Raw genomic sequence first — 23,654 nt, forward strand, 5'->3', positions numbered from 1 at the left:
TTTTTATGACTATTATTTCACTAAAAGATAGAATTAAAGTGTCATTCCGATAATTTAACTTTTATTGTATGAATTATTAATAGTTGGAAATAAAGCCATTAACAATATTTTTTTTAACAAAAAGACTTAATCAAATTACAAAGTTGTGATGAAAAATTGAAGTTAATAATATACTATAAAAACACATGATTTTTAGTCTATCAAGTTTAATTTTTAATCTAAAGTTCATATGTTAAGTGAATATAATTTGAAAAAAAAAACTTATTCCGGTCGGTTTACACAAAACAGTGTACGTAAACATATTTAGAATAAATTTCTTAAAGAAACAAATAGTTGATGTGATGGAATACATAAAATAAAAGTAGATTATTATACAAATAATTGAAATTAAAATATTTTTAATAGATTTGTTGTTCTTTTTTAATTGTTGAACTAACATTCTTAATTAAAAAAAAGAAAAGAAAAGTTGAATGATGATAAGGTAAAAGTCAAGAAGAGTGGCTAAGTGTGTGCTAATGCACCACCACTACCCACACTCCAACACTCTTTCATTCAATTCTCTAACCCAATTATTAACATAAACTAGCCACGTTCCACTTTAAACAAACAAACGCACCCCGTCCAAGTCCTCTTCTCGATGTGACGTCGTTTCACCTTCCCCAGAACCACCATCACCACTACCACTACCACCCCCACTCACTCTCACTCACACCCATTTCTAATTCCTATTCTTATTCCTATTCCTATTCCATTCATTCCAAATCCAAAACTACTTACAAACCAACCCAAAACCTCACTTTCTTTCTTTTTCTCTCTAATATGGACCAAGACCAGCGCCACGTCAGCGCCACCAGCGCAACTAACAATCCCGTGCTCCGCTGCACCACCGTCTGCACTCTCCCCTTCGCGCGCCTTGTCGCCGCCTCCCGCCGCCGCCTCTTCCTCTCCGACTGTGCTGACCGTCGATCCGATGACGACGACGGCTCTGAGTGCGGCTACTCCCGCGCGGTGTTGGTCCTCGATATGGTCTGGAACCTCGCCTTCGTCGTCGTGGCCGCCGGCGTCCTTCTCTCAACACTGCGCGAGCGGCCGTCCACGCCGCTCAGACTCTGGCTCTGCGGCTACGCGTTCGAGTGCATTCTTCATATGGCTTTCGTCTTCTTTGAATTCCGAAGTGGAGTTCGCGATTCCTTTTCTCACACTACCTATAGGTAACTGCTCTCTTTACTTCACTACCACTAGTTTTTTCTTCAATTCCTGCGTCCACAATTGATTATTTTAATTTTAGTTATTTTTAAAAAAATAAATAAATAATATATATATATATAGATAGATATATGTTTTTCTGTTGAATTTAATGTCTTTTTAATTGACATTGTTCGTGTGTGTGAGGGAGAGGGAGAAGGAGAGAGAGGGAGGCAGATATGACTAGTAGCTATGTGATGTTAGAAATGAAACATGTGATGATGTTGAATTGGTGTGCGTGCGATGATGATTCCTTTCTAATGACGAGTGAAATTGAAGTTAGGGAGAGTTTTTCTGAGGGTATAATTGTACTAATAACGTATTTCTTAAAATTATAAATTATTTATACTTGGAAAATTATTGCTTTCTAAGATTGATAATGGATTATTATTGTGCATTGGAGGAGCTGACTGGCGATTGAGCTTACTTGGTTTTCAATTATTGTTGAGAAATTTGGTGAATGCGTGGAAGGGGAAGTGCTTGTTTTTACTCGAGGCTGTTTCTGTTTCAGATACTGAGACTTGATACCTCGTAGTGATGAACTGAATGTTGTAAGGAGAGAATTTGTTGATAGGTCTTGCAGAGTGTCTGTTATTAGAATACTTTGACCTCCTTCACTCTGTCTTTAGAAGAATAATGGTCATCATTAGTTTTCACTTGTGTGTTCCTTTCAGTTCATATGCATCGGAAGATTGAACTCTCATTTCACTCTATTCTTTTTGTTTTTAGCATTGTGAAGAAGCTAGAGCCTATGAACACTCTGGCATCTTCTGTTTGGTGGGTGTTTGGATTTTATTGGATTGTTGCGGGTGGTCAAGCACTTTTGGAAGATTCTCCGCGGCTCTACTGGTAAGTAATAACTTTAATTTGGATTCTGTTTTGCTTTTCTTGTTTTTTTTGGGGGGGACCAAGGGGTGCTAGATAACCAAAGTTATGTATGCCAAGAAAGCATAAAAGAAGTGGTTAGAATTTGTATAGCTGGGTAAGCTTTTTTATTTACTTTTATTTGATGTAAAACAACAGTTTAAAAAAAAATCATGAATCCTACTTTTCAAAAGTTCCTCCTTAAGTGAGTCCTGGGCAGAATTAGATGGAATCAAATTATACTTAGAAATTTTGTTAAAGGGGTTATTGTAGAATGTTCAACCTTGTGCTCGGGTAATGGAGATAGGAAAGTGATTAGTGAAAGGAGCAATGGAGTGGAGGAATTAATAGGAATAGATAGGGAAGAAAATAATAGCATGAACTGGTGGCTATGATAAATGCAGCAGTAGGTTTGGCAACCACTGGGAAAAGAGAGCGAATTGTATATTTGTGTCGTGCAGAGAAGAGGGGGGATATCATAGAATTTGGCATGGGCTGTGGGAGCCTGGGTAGCCTTTGAAGTTCTTCAGCTTCTTAGTGCTCTGTTCTTTCTTATAGTTATTGTTTGTTGTTTTTACTCTATAGAGGACTCTCTTCCGTTGAAAGGACCTGAGTGAGCACCCTTTGTTAGATAAATAATACTCCGTGAATTTCTGTTTCTATTAGTATAATGTAAGATTTTGTTCTAAACTTCTCCTTAATTTCTTTCAAATTTTGGGAGAATTGAAATGAAGTCAACCACGATCCTCCTTTTCTTCTTTCAGAAATCATCATTATTTCTCAATTCTCTTGGCCAGATAATTTACATTTATCACGCTTTTCCAACCCTGAAATTCGTTGACGAAATTCAATGTTCCTATTGGTTTAACTAAATAACTGTGAAATGATATGACCCATAGTTAGGACTTGGACCAAGAAGATTCATTATCTTGATATTTTACATATAATCCTTACACTGAAATTTGGAGTTACCTTTTCATGACATGGTATTGGTGCACAATGAACTTGTATGCTTGAGTCTGTTTTACTTTTGGAATAGACATCTCATTGAACCTATTGCTTTAGACTTTGTCAAAAATGCTCATCCCCGCCGGAAAAAGTAATTTAGTTTATACAAGTATATAACTATTATTTTAGTATATATAACTAATTCACTAACTGTTTACTTCATCTTCCAATATAGTTTAGTGTTACGTTTTCCAGGTGTATTGAGTATTTGGGATGCTCAATAATATATTTATCACATTTGTGCAGGTTAACAGTGGTCTTTCTAGCCTTTGACATATTTTTTATTATCTTTTGCATTGGGATGGCATGTGTAGTTTTCTTCGCTCTCTTCTGCATCATCCCAATAATAGCTCTAGCTTATGCTATGAAAATCAGAGAAGGCGCATCAGAAGAAGATATCAGGTCACTTCCTATGTATATGTTTAGTCAGTCAAATTCATTGGTGATGGTTGATGACAACAAGAAGCAACTTGTTAATGCAAGAGTAGATTCATGCAATGGAAGCCATATGAGTGAACTTTCTCTCAATTCAGATGATTCTGTGAGTGCTGACTGTATTCTCGTATCTTTCATTCAGTAATTATTTGGTGCTAATATAATTTCGTTGTTTGTTTGTACTTTGTTAGTGGTGTCAGTATCACCACTCTAAAACTTAACATGGAAGAAAGGCACAGTTACAAAGTACAAACAACCAAATTATATCGGGGTGATACTTTGACACCACTAAAAAAACATTCACTTCTCAACTCAAAATAACAATATTTTAATTATATTTATTTTTTCTTTAATTTAAAATATTAATATATATTATTATATTATTAAAGTTTGTTGTTAAGTGAGTGTATATTTTTAGGGTTGTCAAAGTATTCTTTATGTAAGTTTTATTCCCTTAAACTGCGGTGTTTTTTTATACTATTCTGGTATTTTATCTGATTTATCCTTCTTTAATTTCTCAATTGCATTACATTTTTTCTTTATTTTTAATGTATTCATGTCTAAGCTTTTATTGGAAACTGGAATTTTGCTTCTTGTTAAATATCAATATGCATTCTTTTAGTTTTAAATTATATATATAAATCAATAGCGATGATAGAATTTTCAATTTACTGGACTTTCAGTGAGAGAAAAGGCATTAGGGTTGTAACTGACGTTCGACCCCTTTCCGTTGTCTCCACTAAAAAACCCAAATTGGATGTGGAAATTAAAGTTTCTCTTTTAGGGGGAGAATATTGAAATAAAGTTGTTACAACCTGAAATTGATATGTATACAGTTGAAATGCATCTTGAAACTAGTGAACGATAATTAAGTTGGTTGTGATGATTATTATATTGTAGGAATGCTGTATCTGCCTATGTCCATATGCTGATGGAGCAGAAGTGTATCGCCTTCCTTGTACCCACCATTTTCACTGTGAATGCATTGGCCGTTGGCTTCGAACAAAAGCAACCTGCCCACTCTGCAAATTTAATATCCTTAGAGGTGACACGTTGGTTTGACCTTCAGAGACACTGGAGAGCCAAACCATTCGAGATATTCTGCTGACTAGTGTTCGTAAATAATAAGTAGAAAACGAAATGTTCCACCCCTTCAGCTCTTACTGGGTTCTACTCTTAGGATTAGTTTCCATAAATCTCTTACATCTGTAAGTGCAAAATGTTAATTTTATGACGGGGTATGTAAATATTGTCCCACCGTGGAGAGGGTCTCCCCATAATTTGAACTTACAATACAAGGGGTGTCTTATAAAAACATTTTTCTGTACAGAATTCCCTTTCTGTTTGAGCACTTTACCCACCTCCTCCATTCAATAAATTAGAGACTTGAGCCCTTAAAACTATAAAATAGTAGGATGGCAATGGGAGAAGAGAGGCAAATAATGAACGTAATGGATCTTGGATAATGCGCATTTGAATTCTCACTTCTTCACCCTTTCTGATGGACTAAACTTCTTCATGTGTGAAAATGTTGGATCATCGAGTATACTATACGAAATACTCCTCTCACGGAATGTATGAAGAGTTTTTTGTACACTGATATTTCATCACAAATCATCATGTATATATTAAGTTGTTTAAAGTTATCAAGTAACTACTTCAAAATAATATATATATTAACTCACACGGAATGTTTGAAGAGTTTTTTTTACACTGATATTTTCACCACAAATCATCATATTGTTAGTTAACAAGTAACTACTTCAAAAATTATATATATAATCCTTTCTAATTAGTTTGCATTGTGAATTAAACCGTGTGTAGATTACTTAACCTGCAAATATAGTAGAAAACAAATTCCCAAGCAATCCAACCAAGATGCAAAATGGAATTCATAAAGGTAGCATATGTTCATCCATTGTGTATAGCAGAAAAACTCATTAAGATTCATCCATTTTGGTGATAAGACAATAATGTTAACATGGATTCCAAATCAAAACCCTAATTCACCAAATTGCCGAAAGCTGAACAGACGAAAATTAATATATTTGTCAAAATACACAGTGGATAGCAAAACAACAAATTAAAGTGAAAATAAAATGAGAATGCCTGCAAAAAAGCAGATTGAAATTAAATAGTTTTCATAGATGATCATACATTCTTCAATTTCTTCATCTTAGAAGGTGGCCATCTACCCTTCTTCCTCAACTTGCGCTTCCTAAGAAGCCGTTTCCTCCGCAACCTTATCTTCTTCGCCAGCTTCATCCTCAGCTTCTGCTCCTCTCTCTCTTTCACCTTTGACTCCAAAGGAAGCTTCTCCACACTAACGCCACTCTCCTTCTCGCTCTCCACCGGAGGAAGCGCTTCCGCCGGCGAACTAGAGCCTTCCGCGGCGGCGGAGACAATCAACGCGCATTTCTTCCCTCTGGGTCCCGTAATTCGAACTCCGTTCAAGGGCTTCGAGGGCAGAGCCACGAGTACTCTTGAAGCTGTCACAGTTGGAGAAAATTAAGAATGGAAAAACAAGAAAATGTATTTGGGAGAAATGAAGGTAAAAGAGAGAAAGAGAAGTAGTTACCAGTGGTTATGGGAAGTGCGAGAATGGAGGAAGAAGAGGGGAATGAAGATTGGAGAGGGGAGAGTGAGAGGGAATTGAAAGAGAGGAGTGCCATGGTTTTTGATTTTGTGTTTCAAAAGTTGTTTTGGGGAAATGAAGAAAAAGAGAATTGGAAATGGATTTTAGGATAAGCTACGCCATGGTGTGTGTTCTCTCCACTCACCAACTTTCTCTCTCTATATATATATATACTCTCTCTCTATATATATATATATAAAGCAGATACCCTGTAATAATAAATAAATATATATAAAGCAGATACCCTGTAATAATAAATAAACATATTAAGTATTGTTTGTGGGGGTGGTTAAATGTTAGTTTAGGATTGGAACATTAAGAAATTATTTTACTGTTTAGACAGATTTTTTTTAAATAATAAAAAATTAAAAGTAAAACTTTTAAATTGAAGCTAGTTTTGCTGAAAAGGAATGACTATTTGATCTTCATGGATATTTAAAATAGGAAAATGATTACATATTCCATATGTTTTGCCCTAAACAATGTTTACATGTGAAGTATAAAAAAATGATAATTAAGACTTTTTGTTGTATATTCAACTTTTATAAATTAACAAAATTAGTTATATATCACAGGAAGATAGTTGAGAACAATGGATGCGAAATTATTTGAGTCTATAAAATAATTTTTGGTGAACTGATTGTAAAGAGTGGGCAAATAATGAAAAAAAACTTACGAAATATACTTAGTCTTAGGAATGGTATATAATTTTAAAAACTAATTTTTAACATTTTAATGCTATTGTCATTATTCTTCATTATGAAATGAGAAAAAAAAAATTATATTCTCATGTTATGAAATGAAAAAGTCATAAATTCTCATTTTATTCATTATTAATATTTATAATAACCATTTCCAACGAGATGCATGGTAAAAAAAATGTGAACACATTACTTTTATGTCAAAATTAAATTAGGGAAAAATTCATAAGCAGTAACTAAGAAAGTTGAAAACACAGAGGATATTAAAGCTGTTTAGCAATGAAAGTAATCGGTTCAGTTTTCAAAACCGTGAGAACCATTCTGAAAATCGATTTACTTTGATTTGATTGAGATAATGATAAAATTTTAAAAATTTAAATTTTATAACGTTATCATAATAAAATAACAAATATTCAGAATAAATTAGATTATATATATATATATATATATATTAAAAATAAAAAGAAATTGAACCAAACTAATTGGGTTACTGATTATTGACTGATCCAGTCAAATCTATTGAATGTTTGATTAGGACTAAAGAGATAAGGATGTGTTGGGAGTGTTTAGAGTGAATTGAAGCAGTAATAGAAAAGGACATGATATGATATTATTTGCCTTTTAAATGTTTGGTTGATCTATTCTGGTTAATGACAAGCTCACCATAAAAATATAATATATTTGCAAATATAGATGGAGTTGGATGGTACAATCATCTATAAAATTTGTAGAAAAATTACTACACTCAAACCCAAAGCCATATGATGAATAAATGGCACATCCATTATGAATGATTTTTTATAGAAGTTAGAATCCAATTACCATCCCTATATTTTCAAGGTAAAACAACTAAAGTAATCCAAAAAATTGAATTAATGACACTAACTTCCAATTTCTCCAAATCAACCAACAAAATTTCACAGAAATGCTCGTCATGGAAGCATATGGGAACGAAACAAGAGGGGGTAAGTGCAACAAAACCCACTGCTCCAGCACTGCAGGAAAACAAAACACAGAACTTAAATGTGTGCAGTAAGAACTACTACCAAAATAGGACAATGAAACCCCAAATTATCTATGAAGACTCCAAATTATCATATTTTCTTTAGTTTTTTCTTCTAGTTTTAAGGGCAGTGGAAAAATGTGATAGAACACATCTACAATAAATTATGATATCAGCATATCTTACTATAGAAAAGTTATTTGAAAAGAAAATAGAAATAATAACAGCAGTTAAATTCAATGTAGCCTCACCACAGAAAGCAATGGTCCCTGCTTAAACTTTCCATGAAATGAAAACGTGATTGGCTTCGGACTGTCTCCAGGCCCTCTAATAAATCCACTAAAACACATAATTGGAAGGGAAAACAATGTCAAATGACTGTACAGAGAAATGTTAATAAGAAAAATCCAGCATTAAAATAATCAAAAAGACTCTTGACATAAAATAACAGAGATCAGTAATTGAACCATTTTCAACCATGAACTCACATTAAAGATGTAGACATAATACGTGTCCTTCTTGTATCATATATGGCGATCAGTCCCCTGTACATGTCATCTCCACCTTTAAAAGACACAGCCAATCGCTCCCCTGAATTATCCCATGCTATCTTTTCAATTCCCTGACTGAATGAAATAATATAAGATAACCAATGGCCATAGTTTCTAACAAAGCAAACGTGATATCATGTAGATCCAATAGGCTTGAAACATTATTTAAAAAGACACTACGTCTGATCTGATGGGTTTTTTCTGCAAAAATAGTTTTGCATTTAAGACGTGACATAATTCACATAATCATTTCTCTCCATAACATCCTATCAAATATGGTTTGGGCAGGGTAGATGTAAGTATGCCATCTTGCTTTTGTAAGCACAGACTGTCATTAGAATTTGAACCATGACCTCCAGGTTACAGTCCTAGGAACTGGTTCAGAAGGATTTAATAGAATGACGAGACTTTAGGATCACATTCAAGGAATTATTATTCAAGATAAAAACATAACTTCATCTTTACCTGCCTGTCAATGATAATATTTCCGGCAAATTAACAGGTAAAAGCTGAGCATCTGGAAAGTCAAGGAAGAGAAATTATCAATATATGACATTTCAGAAAGAAAAAACAAAACCAAAATAACTTGAAAATTGCAAAACATGAATGCTACAACAACCACATACATTAATATTAAAAATGAATTGAGGTTAAAACTAAGACTTCAGACAGAGGGTCTTGAGAATAACCGGTTCAAAATTTGAAGGCATGCTTCTATTGATTTAGCAGAACAAGAATAAATGTAAACTCCCTAATGTCCTTGCAAGTTACAAATGAGTTTACTAATTCCTGCATCTTCCTTACTGAGCACTTTTCAGGGGTAGACCATGAACCAATTAAACTTCCCCTTTTCCATCAGGGATAACACTTGACATATTTAGTTTCACTCACCTAATACGTGTTCACCAGAAACACATTTTAATAATAAATCCACATCATCTCCAATATCAACAATCTACTAATCCAATCAATTTAAATAGTTTATGCTGTTGGAATGTTTTACCTTAAAATTTTTCTGTCAGAATGTATTACTTGAAGTGCACCCACAGCAGAGGTCATGCGTGTTTTTTCATGGCCATAGTTTTGGCGTGGAGGTTCTGGGTTATAATCATACAGTGAATTTGGGAATATATTTTACATTGTTCCATCTCAATCACTTTTCCCTTTTCCATCCAAGTCACAACTTTTTTTTTATTATTACGGAAAAGAGTGTTTGTCATGGTCTTTGTTGTCAGCCTTTTTATGGCAGTGTCTCACTATAAATAGACTTTATAGGTCAGAGACTCACATTTATCCCAGACCCTTTTTAATATATTCTATTTCCCTCTCTATCTAACTTTTCCCTTTTCAATTTAGTTCCTATATTTCAATGCCACATTTTCATTTGTGCATTATCAATATAGCTAAGATACGAAACGTCAAAAAACAATAAACAACTTAACATAATATCTATCAGCCAAAAAGGTCAGATACCTAACGAGGGAGGCTTTGATGTAAAGTGAACAGATCCCAAAGTTGACGATTGAGAAAATGCAAGAAGTATCATACACCCATCTGGATCCCATGTTGCACCCTGATAACACATCATTGAATCATTTTTTCATAGATATCATCGTACCTTGTTGCACTCAAGATATATGAACACTAAATGGGCATTACCTGATAGCTATCACAAGAATAAAACTGTGCCAATTACTTAGATTATACAAAAAATGCTAAGCTTTTCCACCATTGAATCATTTTTTCATAGATATCATCGTACCTTGTTGCACTCAAGATATATGAACACTGATTAACTCCTAGTTTAAACAGAAGGGAATGTATATGTATTAGGTAAAATGCATGATTTTCTTCTACAAGAATAGGAATGATGGAACATGTGTATAATACGTTCATTTCAATTGTAATTAAGGAGCTGTTTTGATGGCTCATTATAGAGGTTCTAGTAGAACAGAGGGTAAAATAACGGTGCAGTGTATTGGAGAGTTTGGCTGCAGAAAAATGTTCCTATTTTTATGGGTGTGTATGGCCCTAAACTTTCTTTTGGTATAAAATTAGGTTTAAGGCTTCTTTTCTGTCTTCTACTGATGGTTTATTCAAGGAGTCACTGTTATTTCAGATTTGTAGGAGTTATCGACCTTTGTGGATTCTCAGGGCAGTTTAGTTTAAGCAAATTGTGTCTCTATATTCACAAACAATTAGAAAAAATGTCAATTTGTTTTCACTTTAATTCCAGTTTTAAGAATTTGTACAAAAAACAGTGAAAAATATGTTAGTTTTTTTTTTTCTCCAAAGAAAGGGTAGATTGCAATTAGCTATAAGAGATTCTTTTTTGACTCTATGTTAATTCAGCTCCTTAATCACTTAAATAATCCTTTATCCCTTCTATGGTTCTAGGGAAGATATTTCATCATCCTACAATGGACATTCTTTCTTGATAATAAATTCATCTTTTTTTATCATCTTTTATTGCAAAAGCAACATAGTCCATCACCCTAAATTAAAAAGGCATATTATAGCTCTTATATTTTAAGTACCACCTCAAGAATTTTAGCACTGAATACTATTGAAGATGATTCTATTTATACTATCAACATATTGCCAAACATATCAACACACTGAAGATGGTTAAGGACTAAATGCCATTTGCTATAAATAGGTCATCATAGTGCATCAAAACATGGATGTAAATATCATTTACCTTGACAAAACCACTTGTTGATGACCATTGTTCTGATGTCCATGTGTTTGTCTCCCAAAGATAAAATGTTCCATCACTGAACGAGAAAATAAAGATGAGGGTGTGAATAATAAACAGTACATGTTCAATAAATAATTCATGTTTCACTTTTTGCATTACAATTTTGAAACAAAGAAGTAATCTCCAGTAGGTGACCACTTCAGCATTGATATGCCTCCCAATCCACGTCGAATTGGTGTCCCCACACCTATATATAACATGGAAAATAACCAGAGATTCAGAAATTAGAGAACACCATTAGAGCTTAAGATTTGGTTATCATAATGGCATTATGACAATCTAAACTTTTGTGGTCTCATAGCCAGTCCCAAATTCAAGTAAATGGTTTTTTAGGCCCTTGACATGTAAAAACATGTTGATATCCTGGACATGAACTACTCGTGACAGATAGAAAATTGCTAAAAAGAGATCTCATGGTAACTAATATATCCTAGACTTTGATTTCTAACTGAGCCCAACAACATCATTTGACATACGTAATGGACCTCAGCTAGTGAGATGCTGATAAAAAAAAACAAAAAAAACCTCAGCTAGTGAGATAAGATAATCATCATTGTAGCTGATGAACAACAAAAATGCCAATCTAGAAATAGACACAGTCCTCCCCCTCCATGCTAGAAACTATCAATCTAACAACTCAGAATCAACATAGCATACATAACTAGCGAGACGGGACTTTCATTGATTCTTATTTTGCTCAAAAAGGTTGTGAAGGGAGGTTACCTCATTCCAGGGTCAGTCACACCACCAAGCCTCAATAAGGGTTTACAGTGCTACTTAAACTTACATATGACCTTGTGAACAAATTACCAGTAACCACCAGTAAGAATGGGACCAAGGACCTGTACAGTTGATGTAATTTCATCTTACCAATTGAGCCTAGCTTCATTGACAACATTGATCAATTGGTAAGATCAGATTACATCAACTCAAAGTTAAGTTCACACAAGAAAATTATATTTAAGAATTAAAAAGGGTGTATTTCTCCATATTAACTTGCACAAGCAAACTTGGTCTATGGTCCATCAGATCCTATCTTCCGTATGTTAATGTGTCGTTTAGTTCATCAGTCTAGGTTGTAACATGCAATTTAGGGTACTTTCGATATCACCTCTAAATTGAGGGAGAACAACTCAGGCAGAAAAAGAAAAAAGAAAAATCCAGAAAGAATTTTAAGCATATTCAGCATATTAGTAACATCACTGAACAGCAAGGATCTTTCAAAGTAAAGTGAAAGAAAACACTTAAGGAAGCAAAGATCTTCATCATACCTTGAGCAAAATCCCACACTGTGAATGAGGAGCTTTCATATGAACCAGATGCTAAGTATGTAAAAATAGGTTAAGAAAAAGTATGGTTGAGTACATGCAATTTAAAAAGAAAAATACATATCTTCTTGCATTGGGAAACACAGAAGAACCCAAAAAATAAGGACTTTCAAAATATATAAGGATATCTTCCATCCGGGCTCCAAGTGAGAGCAATAACATGCTCATGGTATGGACTTCGAAGAAAGTCAACAAGGACATACCGATTTCCTGAGTTTCTAGACAAACTTCCTAAAAAGGAAGCAGCACCAGATCTAAGAGATGCAGCATTTCCAGGATAAGAAGCAGCCCAGATGCAAATTCCACCCCTGCAACAGTAAACCCAATTCCAGTAAACAAGAAAGCACAGTCTCGACCAATTGACATTGCATTCATCATAACAACCACACAGAGACAAAACCTCACTTGCAACCCACAGCAAGCATTTTCCCACCATTGGGCCTCCACTCCAGCACCCTAACGTCTCTCTGTGACTCATTCGCCAAAATACTCGGATTCCCCTCTATTTACAATGCCAGAATATCAATCAGCATTTACTAAACAAAAATAACAATAACTAAGACCTTGTTTGGATAAACTTTTCAATTGAACACCAATAGAAAGAAAAAAATAAGATAAAATGAAATAAGCTTCTCCCACAAGTTAAATTACAGAAGATCTATGATATAGCTTTTCCAAAAGCTTATTTTAACTCGTGAATAAGCTAATTTAAACTTATGGGAATAACTTACACTTATTTTACCTTCTTATTTTCTTCTCCTGAAAGTGTCTATGGATAATTTATCCAAACAAGACCTAAACAAGCTACCAATAACAGCTCACATGACCATAACAAGTTAAGTACCAGACTGTTGGTAATCACGAACCAAAACTTGTGTTGGGGCAGAAATAAAAGCAATGATATGCTTATTAGGGTGCCAGCTTACTCCTTGGAGATCAACCTCCGGCAACAAATGCACCTAGCCAACAATTAACATTAGTAACACCAAACTATCAAACTACTTTAAATTACACCGTAATGCAAATAGTGAGACCAATCAGGCACATCATACAACGTTAGGGTAAAAGAGGTGTCCGAGATAGGTGTTCACAAGCCCTTGCAAGAGTGCCACCGGACCTTTCCTCTGAACGCTTTCTCCAGCGGTGTTCTCCGTCGCCGTTGCTCCTTCCTGATCGGAAGCGTCGCTCTCCAGAGAGTGAAAGGGAACTGGACTGAACACCGATCCCTAATATAGAAAAAGGAAATAATGATAATGAATAAAATGGGGGAAACAACATCGGGAAGAAGAGAATCGAGGGAATTGGGAAATGTGTATGATGCGATTGGTTACAAGGATTTTTCCATAGGTTTGGTTTGCTCGATCTTCGGAGAGAGCGTCCACGGTGACTGCAGAAAAAATTTCCAGTCAGAGAAGCGAATCAATAGGAAGTGAGTGAGAGAGAGAAAGAGAGAGAGAGTTACTTAGGTCACGATTGAGTTCGCACAGAGTGAGTGAACCAGGAGGAGGAAAGGAAGCCATGTTTGTTTGGTTCCCGTTAGAGAGAAAGTAGGGTTTTAGCTTTGATTCACCTTAGTTTTCCCGCTTTCTTCTACCCTTAAGATGATATACACTAAATTATTGTATTAATTTTTTCAATTAGCATTAAAAACTTCATTTTTATTATTAATGATATTGTTAACCTTTTTTTCCCTCACACTTCAACACTCTCTCCTTCACACTTTTCAAAACCCCCGAACCCTTTTTTCTTCACCCTTTTGTCATCGGAATCCGCAGGTTTGGAGAAAATGTCGGCGACGAGGACGTGGGTTCTCATTAATAACTTGTAAGTTAATCCTCCCTGAACCAATAACTTGGTTAGCAACAGCTTGTAAGTAGTTCAATGCAATGAATCTCTTGCATAGTCCCAGACACAGGTTCCTCTCACCCTTTACCCTCTTCATCCAACGCCGATGGAAGAAACCCACCGTTTCCGCCCGAACCCGTTTGGAGGACAGAGTACGAGACCCCCACTTCGACAAACTCATGAATCAACTCAAAAGACTCTACCTTGTCCTCAAAATCCACCACCTCATGTCCACCCGCAAGCGCGCTCCCTTCGTCTCCCTCACCCTCATGTCCCGCTGGCGAAACATCCTCGGACTCAATGTCCCTGTGGGCCCCTTCCTCCACAAATACCCTCACGTGTTCCACGTCTTTGTCCACCCTCTCAGGAGGAACACGTGCTGCAGGGTCACAAAAAAGATGAAAGAGTTGATCTTGCTAGAAAGGGTGGTGGTGAAGCAGCAGGAGATGGAGGCTGTGAAGAGGGTGAAGAAGTTATTGATGATGTCTGTGAGTGGCACTCTTCGTTTGCACGCTTTGAGGATGATCAGGAGGGAACTGGGTCTCCCTGAGGATTTCAGAGAGTCCATTCTTGGGAAATTCAGTGGGGATTTTAAATTGATTGGTTTGGAGGTTGTGGAATTGGTTGATTGCGATGCGGAATTGGGATTGGCTGAGGTTGAGAAATGGAGGGAGAGAGAGTACATAGAGAAGTGGTTGAGTGAGTTTGAGACCCAGTTTGCATTTCCCATTAGTTTCCCAACTGGGTTTAAGATTGAGAGAGGGTTTAGAGAGAGGTTGAAGAATTGGCAGAGGCTTTCATACACTAAGCCTTTTGAGCGGAAGGAGGTTGTTAGGGTGCGGACATGTGGAGGGATTGAGCGGTATGAGAAGAGGGCTGTGGCTGTTCTTCATGAGCTATTGAGCTTGACTGTGGAGAAAATGGTTGAGGTTGATCAACTGGTTCATTTTCGGAGAGACTTGGGTATCGAAGTTAATCTGCGTGAATTGCTGCTAAGGCACCCTGGTATATTTTACATATCAACTAAAGGGAAGACTCTAACTGTTTTTCTTAGGGAAGCATATGTTAAAGGGGGTTTGATTGAACCGAATCCCGTGTATGAGGCACGTAGGAATATATTGGATCTTGTATTGTTAGGGTGTAGGAAAACTAGACAATTGTTGGCTGGTGATGAGGCTAAGGAAGAGAGTAATGTTGTGGTCTGTGAAATGAATGAGGAAGGTGAAAAACAAGGGGATTGGGTGGTTCCTTTCTTGGAGAATTTTGAGGAGAGTAGATCCCCTTGATGCTGTGTGTGAAGGTAGCAGATGCAGCATGTTTGAAGAGATTGTGAAAATGGTTTCGGGTTTATGGAGTTCATTGCCTTTGACTTCTATTTCCTTGTGCAGTGTTTCATTTGCATTCTATTGATCTCGATAGAGATTCATGTGGTAGCTAGGTGAAACATACTACACGGTGGACAAATCAGCTCCTTTGTGTTAAAGGTGTGCACTTCTCCTGCTTGTAGGATGTTCTCCAGTTGACTCATGAATCTGGCTCCTATACTCTCTCTACTCTTTTTACATGCTCCTTCTCTTTTCAACTTTCTCTGATTCAAATTTCAAACTGTGAATCATCCAGTTGAAGAGCTATAGAGCCTTTACATTGACAGTTTCTTGTACAAGATGCTTAGAACATCTGGAAGAACAATTATGATGAAAGTCTTCTCGACTAGAAAGGGGGAATTAGAGACATCTTTTTTACCACTTCACTGCAGAACAGGTTATGCAATATGAACCCATACAGCAATATCTTTATCATATGAGTTGTCTTTGGTTGCTATACTAACTCAAACTTGTTGAAATTAAAGGACTATAAATTACTGATTTTCAGTTTTGTCTTTCCTCTTGTATTAGTTATAGGAAATTAATTAATATTTGAAGGTTTGGGTAACACTTTGCTTCCCATTGCTTATATATCTATTGATTCATTATATTTATTCAACTAAAGTAGGGACAATTTAATTATGGTTTCAAGAGAATATATATACTCACTCACTTAGAGATATTCAAAATAACCAGTTCCATTGTCAGTCCAATAGTTCCAAATATCATCGAAATGTCCAGGTCTCTCTTCCCATGGTCAAATTGTATCTTTCCACTGATATGTTTTGCAGTTGATCACCTTCAACATAAGTACCACCTAATGCAGTAATATTGACAAATAGTGTTAGGTCTTAAGAGATTTTACTTTACACAAAGTTTAGAAGAAAGAAATATTATGCTATTCCAAGAGTTAAGATAAAACCAATATTTGTTGACACAAATAGTAACCAGGTCCCTTTTAACTAGGTGGTTCGAGATTTGAATCCTAATGATATCACTTAGAATATAAAATAAACCAAATTGGGAGGGAATACCTTCACCTTGTGTAGATCTCCCACCATGATACAGTTTCTTTTTTAATTACTTATAATTGTCCAGAAATTGATTTAAAATTTTACTCAAATGAATTAGTTAGGTAAGAATGCAGCTTTAGGTACCCAAAAATATAAAGTTACAAATTAAGTTGTATAGCAAACCTCACTTTGCAAACACAGAATTTGGACATACCAGGAAATCTGAGAAATTTAGGTTTCAAATCTGCCACCATTTGAAAAAGGTCCTTTCTGAAGCCATGGCCATTTTTCGAGAGAAAAATGAAGTAGCGTAAAGGGAAAATGGTCAGGTACCAAGCGTAGTAGGAAATATCAGAATTTAGGCTGAAGTTTTTTGAATAATAAGCACTAAAACGATGGAATAAATATTAAATCTATAAAATTTAAGTAATAAATATCTACATTCGTTGATTTATAAGGTGTGATTCTTTATTCTACTAACCATATGAGTGTCCAATGGCATTGCTGACACCTGGTCTAACAAGAATCTCCCTTCACTGGTTGTGGTTATTTGAAGACTAGAATAGTTGTTGAATAATTAGGAGATAATTATTACGTAATTAAGTGCAGATTTCATTCTCTATTTATTAGGACAAATTTGATATCTTTTAGTTCTTTGATTTGATTTGTATAGCTTTAATTACTTATTATTTTTTTGCTTAATTAGATTGTAAATAGTCTATAAATTGAGACTGTAATCACATTTGTAAAGACATCTCAAAAATATATTTCATCTATTTCTTTCAACTTGGTATCAGAACTCCAGAACTCCTGATCTAGGAGACTCTGTTTTTGCAATCTTTTTTGCAGTCTTCATAGCTGTAATTATTTTTCTGGGCAGCCTTCATTGTTGTAATTACTTTTTTTGGACAACCTTAATTATTGCAATTGTTTTTTTTCCTTTTCTTTTCTCCATTGACCACCACCTTGCACCATTTACTGTCACTGCCATCGCCACTGCCAACCGTCAATCATCGCTGTCGACCGCCGGAAACTGTCACCGGCCTCTGGAAACTGCCGCCGAAAACTGTTGTCGGAGAATTTTTCCGATGAACTTTTTTTTTGTGAATAGGATCAAATTTTGCTAATCTCTAAAGCTCAGTTGGTTTTGAGCTCTCATGGACTCCCTTAGTAAGACATCTAGCTATTGTTCCTTAACTATGAGTGGTAAGAGTTCTAGTTTCTTATCCTTTAATACTTCTAGTACTGAAAATATCTAGATTATAGACTTTGGCTCTACTGATCATATGACACCTCATTCCTCTTATTTTAATCCTACACTGCTTTATCTAGTAACTAACATATTACTATTGTTAATGGTTCCAATACCCCTGTTACTGGTCGTGGTAACATCCACCTTCAACCTTCATTTCCTTTAAAAAATGTGTTTCATGTGCCCAAACTATCCAATAACCTCTTCTCTATTCAAAAGGTTACCCAATATTTAAATTGTGCAGTGGTATTTTTCATTCCCATTGTGTTTTTTAGGATCTTGCCACGGGAAAAGCTATTGAAATTGCTAAAGAGCAGGGCGTGTTATAATTTACCGCATGAAGAAAATAAAAAGTGTGTTAAACTACAGACACACTTTTAATCTTCAACAAGGCTTTGAATCTTGGTCATCCTCTCAAATATGACTTCAACACAAACGTTTTGGTCATCCTCCATTTAGTATTCTAAAGTCCCTATGACCTGTCTTATTTACAAAAGTGTCTGTCGAGTCTTTTTATTGTGATGTTTGTCAGTTTGCTAAACACCATCAGACAACTTTTCTTCTCAATGATAATAAAAGTTCTAAACCTTTTGATCGTATTCATTCAGATGTATGTGGACCTTCTCCTATTCCTAATATCTCACGTGCAAAATGGTTTGTTTCTTTTATTGATGATTGTACTCAGGTTACCTGGATATTCCTCATGAAAGATAAGTTTGAATTTTTTCATTTGTTTGTAAATTTTTATAGAATAACACAATTTGAAAGTCCAATTAAGAGATTGTCTTCTAATAATGGAAGAGAATGTGTGAACCAAAACCTTTCCAAGTTGTTCTTGAATTAACTTGTGTGGACACTCTCCAACAAAATGAGGTTGCTGAAAGGAAAAATTGGCATCTCCTTGAGGTTACTAGAACTTTACTTTTCGAAACGTCTGTTCTTAGATCTTATTGGGGGAAGCATTCCTAACTGCCACTTATTCGATTAATAGATTACCCTTTCGGGTTTTAAAGGGTGTTACTCCTATTCAGCTTATGACCACATTATATCTTTCTATTCCCATGTTGACTAGTCTTCATAATCGTGTCTTTGATTGTTCTGTTTTTGATAATTATTAGATATTTATTCCGTAATTAAGTACAGATTTCATTCTCTATTTATTATGACAGATTTGATATCTTTTAGTTATTTGATTTCATTTGTATAGCTTTAATTACTTATTATTTATTTCCTTAATTAGGTTGTAAACAGTCTATAAATTGAGACGGTAATCACATTTGTAAAGACATCTCAAAAATATATTTCATCTATTTCTTTCCACTATAGTGATTAGTATCTTTTGCTTCCACTATTGTCTCCACCCTTTTCCATTTTCTATCTCCAAAAACATGTCTGTCAAGAACCATCATTTTAATCAATACAACAAATGGATTTATGGCTTATTTAGTATAGGTTGTAGAATATCTACAATGTCTTTTAAATAAAAAGGAACTTACCTGGTATTTGATGCCACTTTTATAACATCAACACCCTTGAATGAAAGTTGAAAATCAAACTTTGTTTCTTATTTAACATGGTAGACCACCTTGTACCTCTTTCCTTGCTCAAAATTTTGAACATGAAAAAAGTTACTCCATGTAAACACAAAGTGTGATGGTTATATAAGCCTTTTTATTTGTAATGCCACCATATGGGCAAGGATTAGAGATACCAATGCCACCATATCGGCAAGGATTATGACCACCACTATACACCTTCATTTGTAATGCAACTTTATTACGCTCAAAGCAAGAGGTATGGTTTATTGATACAAAAATGGATTACTCATTTCCAATAACTGACCAAGGATAAATATTTAAGGTGTTACTGGTCCTCCAGCTTCAAAGCCTAAAAAAGAGAATAAACAAAATAATTAAAAATATACTCAATACTAATTGAGTCGTGGACTGGAAAGACAAGATGAAGAAAGGTTTATTGATTTGGAAATGACATCTATTGCTTACAAGTTTTGCCCACAATCCCCAGCACCAGCATGATTTATCTCCTGAAAATAAATTCAAAGAAACTGGGGAATGTTAAAAAATTGAAATGAGATTAGTTTTTTTTTTTTTTACTTTGTCGTTTTGTTTGGATGATAAATGAGATTGGTATGTTACAGCCCACTCGGAATTTTAAAGTTAGATTTTTATGGTGAGTGCCAAAAAAATTGCCATGCATGCCAATGAAGTTAAACGAGTAATCTTTATTATACAATATCTCGAAATCGTATAATTTATTGTACATTATTTAAAAGCTTGGGCTTGAGCCACTTGACTTGACCTATGCACATACTGACTTGGCTTGATCTATGAAAGGGCTGATTTGGCTTCACTTGGGCTCTGCTGGACATGTTCTTGATCAGGCTAGGTTAGACCTTGTCTTCATCGAGCTAGGCTTGAAATGGTCTTGATCGAGCTAAGCTCGACCTAGTCTTGATTAGATTAAGACTGACCTAGTCTTGATTTAGCTAGGCTTGCCTTGGTCTTGATCGGACTAGGACCAACCTAGTCCTAGCCCAACTAAGTTGAACGTGTGTCTGCCCCAATTCGGTTGAACGTGTGTGTGAGCCCCAACTCGGATGAATGTGAACCTGCCCCGTCTTGATTGAATGTGGGCTCCCTCTGGCTCGGCTCGACTTAAACCTTGGCTAACTCCACTAGACATGGGCCTAGGTTCACTCATCTTGACCTGGGCTCAGGTTGACTTGGATTGACTTTGGCTGGATTTGACTTGATATTGATTAGGCTAGGCCCGACTTGGACTTGATCGGACTAAGACCGACTTGTGCCTAGCCCTACTCCAATGAACGTAGACTCGCCCCAACTTGACTGAATGTTTGCTCACCCCAACTTGACTGAATGTTTGCTCACCCCAACTTGGGTTGATCTGGGCCTGGATCGACTCAACTTGACTTGGGCTCGAGCCAACTTGACTTGACCTGGGCTCTAGTTGACTTGGTTTGACTTTGATCATTTGGCTCGATCTTGCCTGAGCTCAACCTGGACTACTTAGGTCTAGACCAACTTAGCATTTCATAAGTTGAAATGACCTAAACACATCTTGATTTTGGATTTTTAAAATCTAAAACATTATCCAATTTATATCTAATCTAAATTTTGTTAAATGGATTGGACTTAAAATCCAAAAAGTATGAATTTAGATTTGAATTTGAGATAAATCCATTTAAAAATATTATGAATATGAATAATTATATAATGACTTTTATAATTTGGACTTTTCTCACCCGATATTGAGGTTGAGTCACCACAGAAATAGTTATGATTTAGTCATTCTCCTCATTTGATCTAAAAATATTCGTTCCATTTGTATTCATTATATTTTGCTAATCATAATCAATCCACCCTTTTTAAAATCAATTGAGCAAGTGAAAGTGAATGCCCTAACTTTCATTCTGATGACCAATTCATTTTAAATCTTATAAATACTAAACTTCTTTTACGGGTACACACTAAGAGTTTATAAATGTTAAAAAGACTTTAGCAATAGATATTTATAGGTATCAATATCGTTGTCAGCGATTCTTAAGCGAGTTCATCATTTCAAGTCAACTTATACATTAGTGAAATCGCTTTATACACACTGCGTAAGATTTTAAAGTCTTTCAACATTGATGTAAAAAATATTTCAACTTCAAAAAGCCTTTGTTTCATTAGATATTGAAATTATCTTCTAATTATGCAGATAAAAAATTAAGGACAAACCTTAACATGTTGAAAGAGTGGAATTCAAAAAAATTCATGGTACAGGGAAAACCAGAAATGTATCTTGTAAGCTCAATAGGGTGAAGCTTGAAGAGGCTTATCGAAGAATACTTAGGGTGCAAAAGTCAAACTATTTGGTTGCAGAATTTCTGTAAGGCTCTGTTTGTTTCAGCGAGAAGAAAGGAGCTGATTTACTGGTGGGTAAAACACGAAAAACGAGACATTAAATAATATAAAACAAGAAAAACGAAAAGAGATTTGTATAAAACTTTCTTAATGTGTAGGAGAGGTTTGCAACGAAAGTTGCTTTAATAGTTTAGGTTAGTTTTTTTTTTATTTTAAACTAAAATTATTATTATTTTTATTTAAAATAAGATTATAATTCAAATATAAAAATATAATTAAAACGGTAAAAAAATATTTATTATAAAATAACATAATTAATTATTTATAAGAATAAATATAAATAATAATAATAAATATATATATTTTTAAATAAAAAATTATATAATAATTATATTAATTATAAAAACTAAAGTTAAAAATAATAAATTTATTTAATTTATAAATAAATCAATCCAATTAATTTTTAATAATTTTTAAATATAAAAGTAAATTTGTAAACTTACATTCTTATCAATTAAAAAAAAATATAATTTCAATCACACCCATCACATCACTCACAAATTTTCATAAACTTTCCTCACACTTTCCACTCTATTTACCTTAATCCAAACACCCCAACTTTCTTTACACTTTCCCTTCAAATCATCTCAAATCCACTCCCTCCTTTCCACTCCCTCATCTAAACAAAGCCTAAAGGTTGGATTACTTGTTGAAAAACATGCAAATTGAGATTAGATCTTAATCCTATACATACACCGTGGATTTCGATTAGATCTTAATCCTATAACAATTTCTGTTCAAAATATTAAAATCATATGAAATTAGAGTGTCAAAAATTGAAAAACAAAATAACCCTGATAACTATTTAAAACAATAATAAAAGTTTAACTGTTAATCAAAATAAAATGAGAATTTATTACGTCTATTTTTGAAAAGATAAAAAAGTTTTGACTATTTTAATGAAAATCTCCCTTATATAAATATTAATTAACTTTATTTTTTTTAAAAATAATTAGTTAGTTTTAAGTATTGTTAATTTATACCTATATATAAAGGGGATTTCCCTCTTTAACTACCATTTTATTTCTATTATAATTTTATCTTTAAATTTATATTTTATTTTATTATTTTAAAAATATATGAGAGAAGATATTTATCATTTTGTGAGCATTTTTAATTTTATATTTCAAAAAGATAACATAAGAGATAATACTATTTTTAAATTCAAAACTAAACATTGCAAAGTGAGACTTGTTGAGGAGCATTGTACAATTGCATCTTTTTCTCCCGTTCATCTTCTTTTTCTATTTTCATATTCAAAATCTAAAATATGAGAAGTCATAGTTTTATTCCACCACCACGAAACCAATCAATAAGTATTGTTTTTCAATTATAAAGTAAAAGATGGAAATGCACCGGTGGGAGTAAGGGGGTTAGTCTATGAGAAACAGAGGACTTAAGGAGAAAAGGGGAGGCATGTTAGTCTATGAACGAAAAGAATGAGAAAATGGATCATGAGAGAGAATAACAAACTAGCGAAATACGCTTACATTTTGAGATTTGATTGTGAATGTTAAGAATAGGGGCTGATGGAGGATATGGAGAGGAAGTGGTTGATAATGGTGGTAAATGATAGAAATAATTTGACTAAGTCTCTCTACGAGTTCAAGACAAAGAAAATATAAACATATTTCATCATATTTTCTTCTTTTGTATATAATATTTTTCATAATTAATGTTGGTTGAACAATTGAGAATGATT

General features: G+C 34.4%; 4 protein-coding genes across 4 annotated transcripts; 2 read left to right on the top strand and 2 right to left on the bottom strand.

The window, feature by feature from the left end:
- Window positions 1-477: 477 nt before the first annotated feature.
- LOC137813876 (E3 ubiquitin-protein ligase At4g11680-like) lies at window positions 478-4,884 on the top strand. The gene is made up of 4 exons (XM_068616342.1): window positions 478-1,211; window positions 1,975-2,094; window positions 3,364-3,658; window positions 4,453-4,884. Exons 1-4 carry the CDS (start codon window positions 820-822, stop codon window positions 4,612-4,614), a joined length of 969 nt encoding a protein of 322 aa, XP_068472443.1. The 5' UTR covers window positions 478-819; the 3' UTR covers window positions 4,615-4,884.
- Window positions 4,885-5,566: 682 nt separating this feature from the next.
- Window positions 5,567-6,389, bottom strand: LOC137813877 (large ribosomal subunit protein cL37). Its single transcript, XM_068616343.1, has 2 exons — window positions 6,131-6,389; window positions 5,567-6,041 (listed from the first exon to the last, which is right to left on the bottom strand). The coding sequence occupies exons 1-2, from the start codon at window positions 6,222-6,224 to the stop codon at window positions 5,704-5,706; spliced, it is 432 nt and encodes a 143-aa protein (XP_068472444.1). The 5' UTR covers window positions 6,225-6,389; the 3' UTR covers window positions 5,567-5,703.
- A 1,158-nt stretch (window positions 6,390-7,547) lies between these two features.
- LOC137813878 (aladin) lies at window positions 7,548-14,232 on the bottom strand. The gene is made up of 14 exons (XM_068616344.1): window positions 13,994-14,232; window positions 13,863-13,918; window positions 13,584-13,757; window positions 13,376-13,490; window positions 12,937-13,033; window positions 12,657-12,839; window positions 12,475-12,530; window positions 11,303-11,390; window positions 11,144-11,219; window positions 9,916-10,015; window positions 8,908-8,959; window positions 8,380-8,517; window positions 8,143-8,230; window positions 7,548-7,883 (listed from the first exon to the last, which is right to left on the bottom strand). Exons 1-14 carry the CDS (start codon window positions 14,049-14,051, stop codon window positions 7,821-7,823), a joined length of 1,344 nt encoding a protein of 447 aa, XP_068472445.1. The 5' UTR covers window positions 14,052-14,232; the 3' UTR covers window positions 7,548-7,820.
- Window positions 14,233-14,417: 185 nt separating this feature from the next.
- Window positions 14,418-16,308, top strand: LOC137813879 (protein ROOT PRIMORDIUM DEFECTIVE 1). The gene is made up of 2 exons (XM_068616345.1): window positions 14,418-15,860; window positions 15,997-16,308. Exon 1 carries the CDS (start codon window positions 14,418-14,420, stop codon window positions 15,660-15,662), a length of 1,245 nt encoding a protein of 414 aa, XP_068472446.1. The 3' UTR covers window positions 15,663-15,860; window positions 15,997-16,308.
- Window positions 16,309-23,654: the final 7,346 nt, after the last annotated feature.

This window comes from Phaseolus vulgaris, chromosome 1 (genome assembly GCF_000499845.2).
Source record: "Phaseolus vulgaris cultivar G19833 chromosome 1, P. vulgaris v2.0, whole genome shotgun sequence".
Lineage (NCBI taxonomy): Eukaryota > Viridiplantae > Streptophyta > Magnoliopsida > Fabales > Fabaceae > Phaseolus > Phaseolus vulgaris.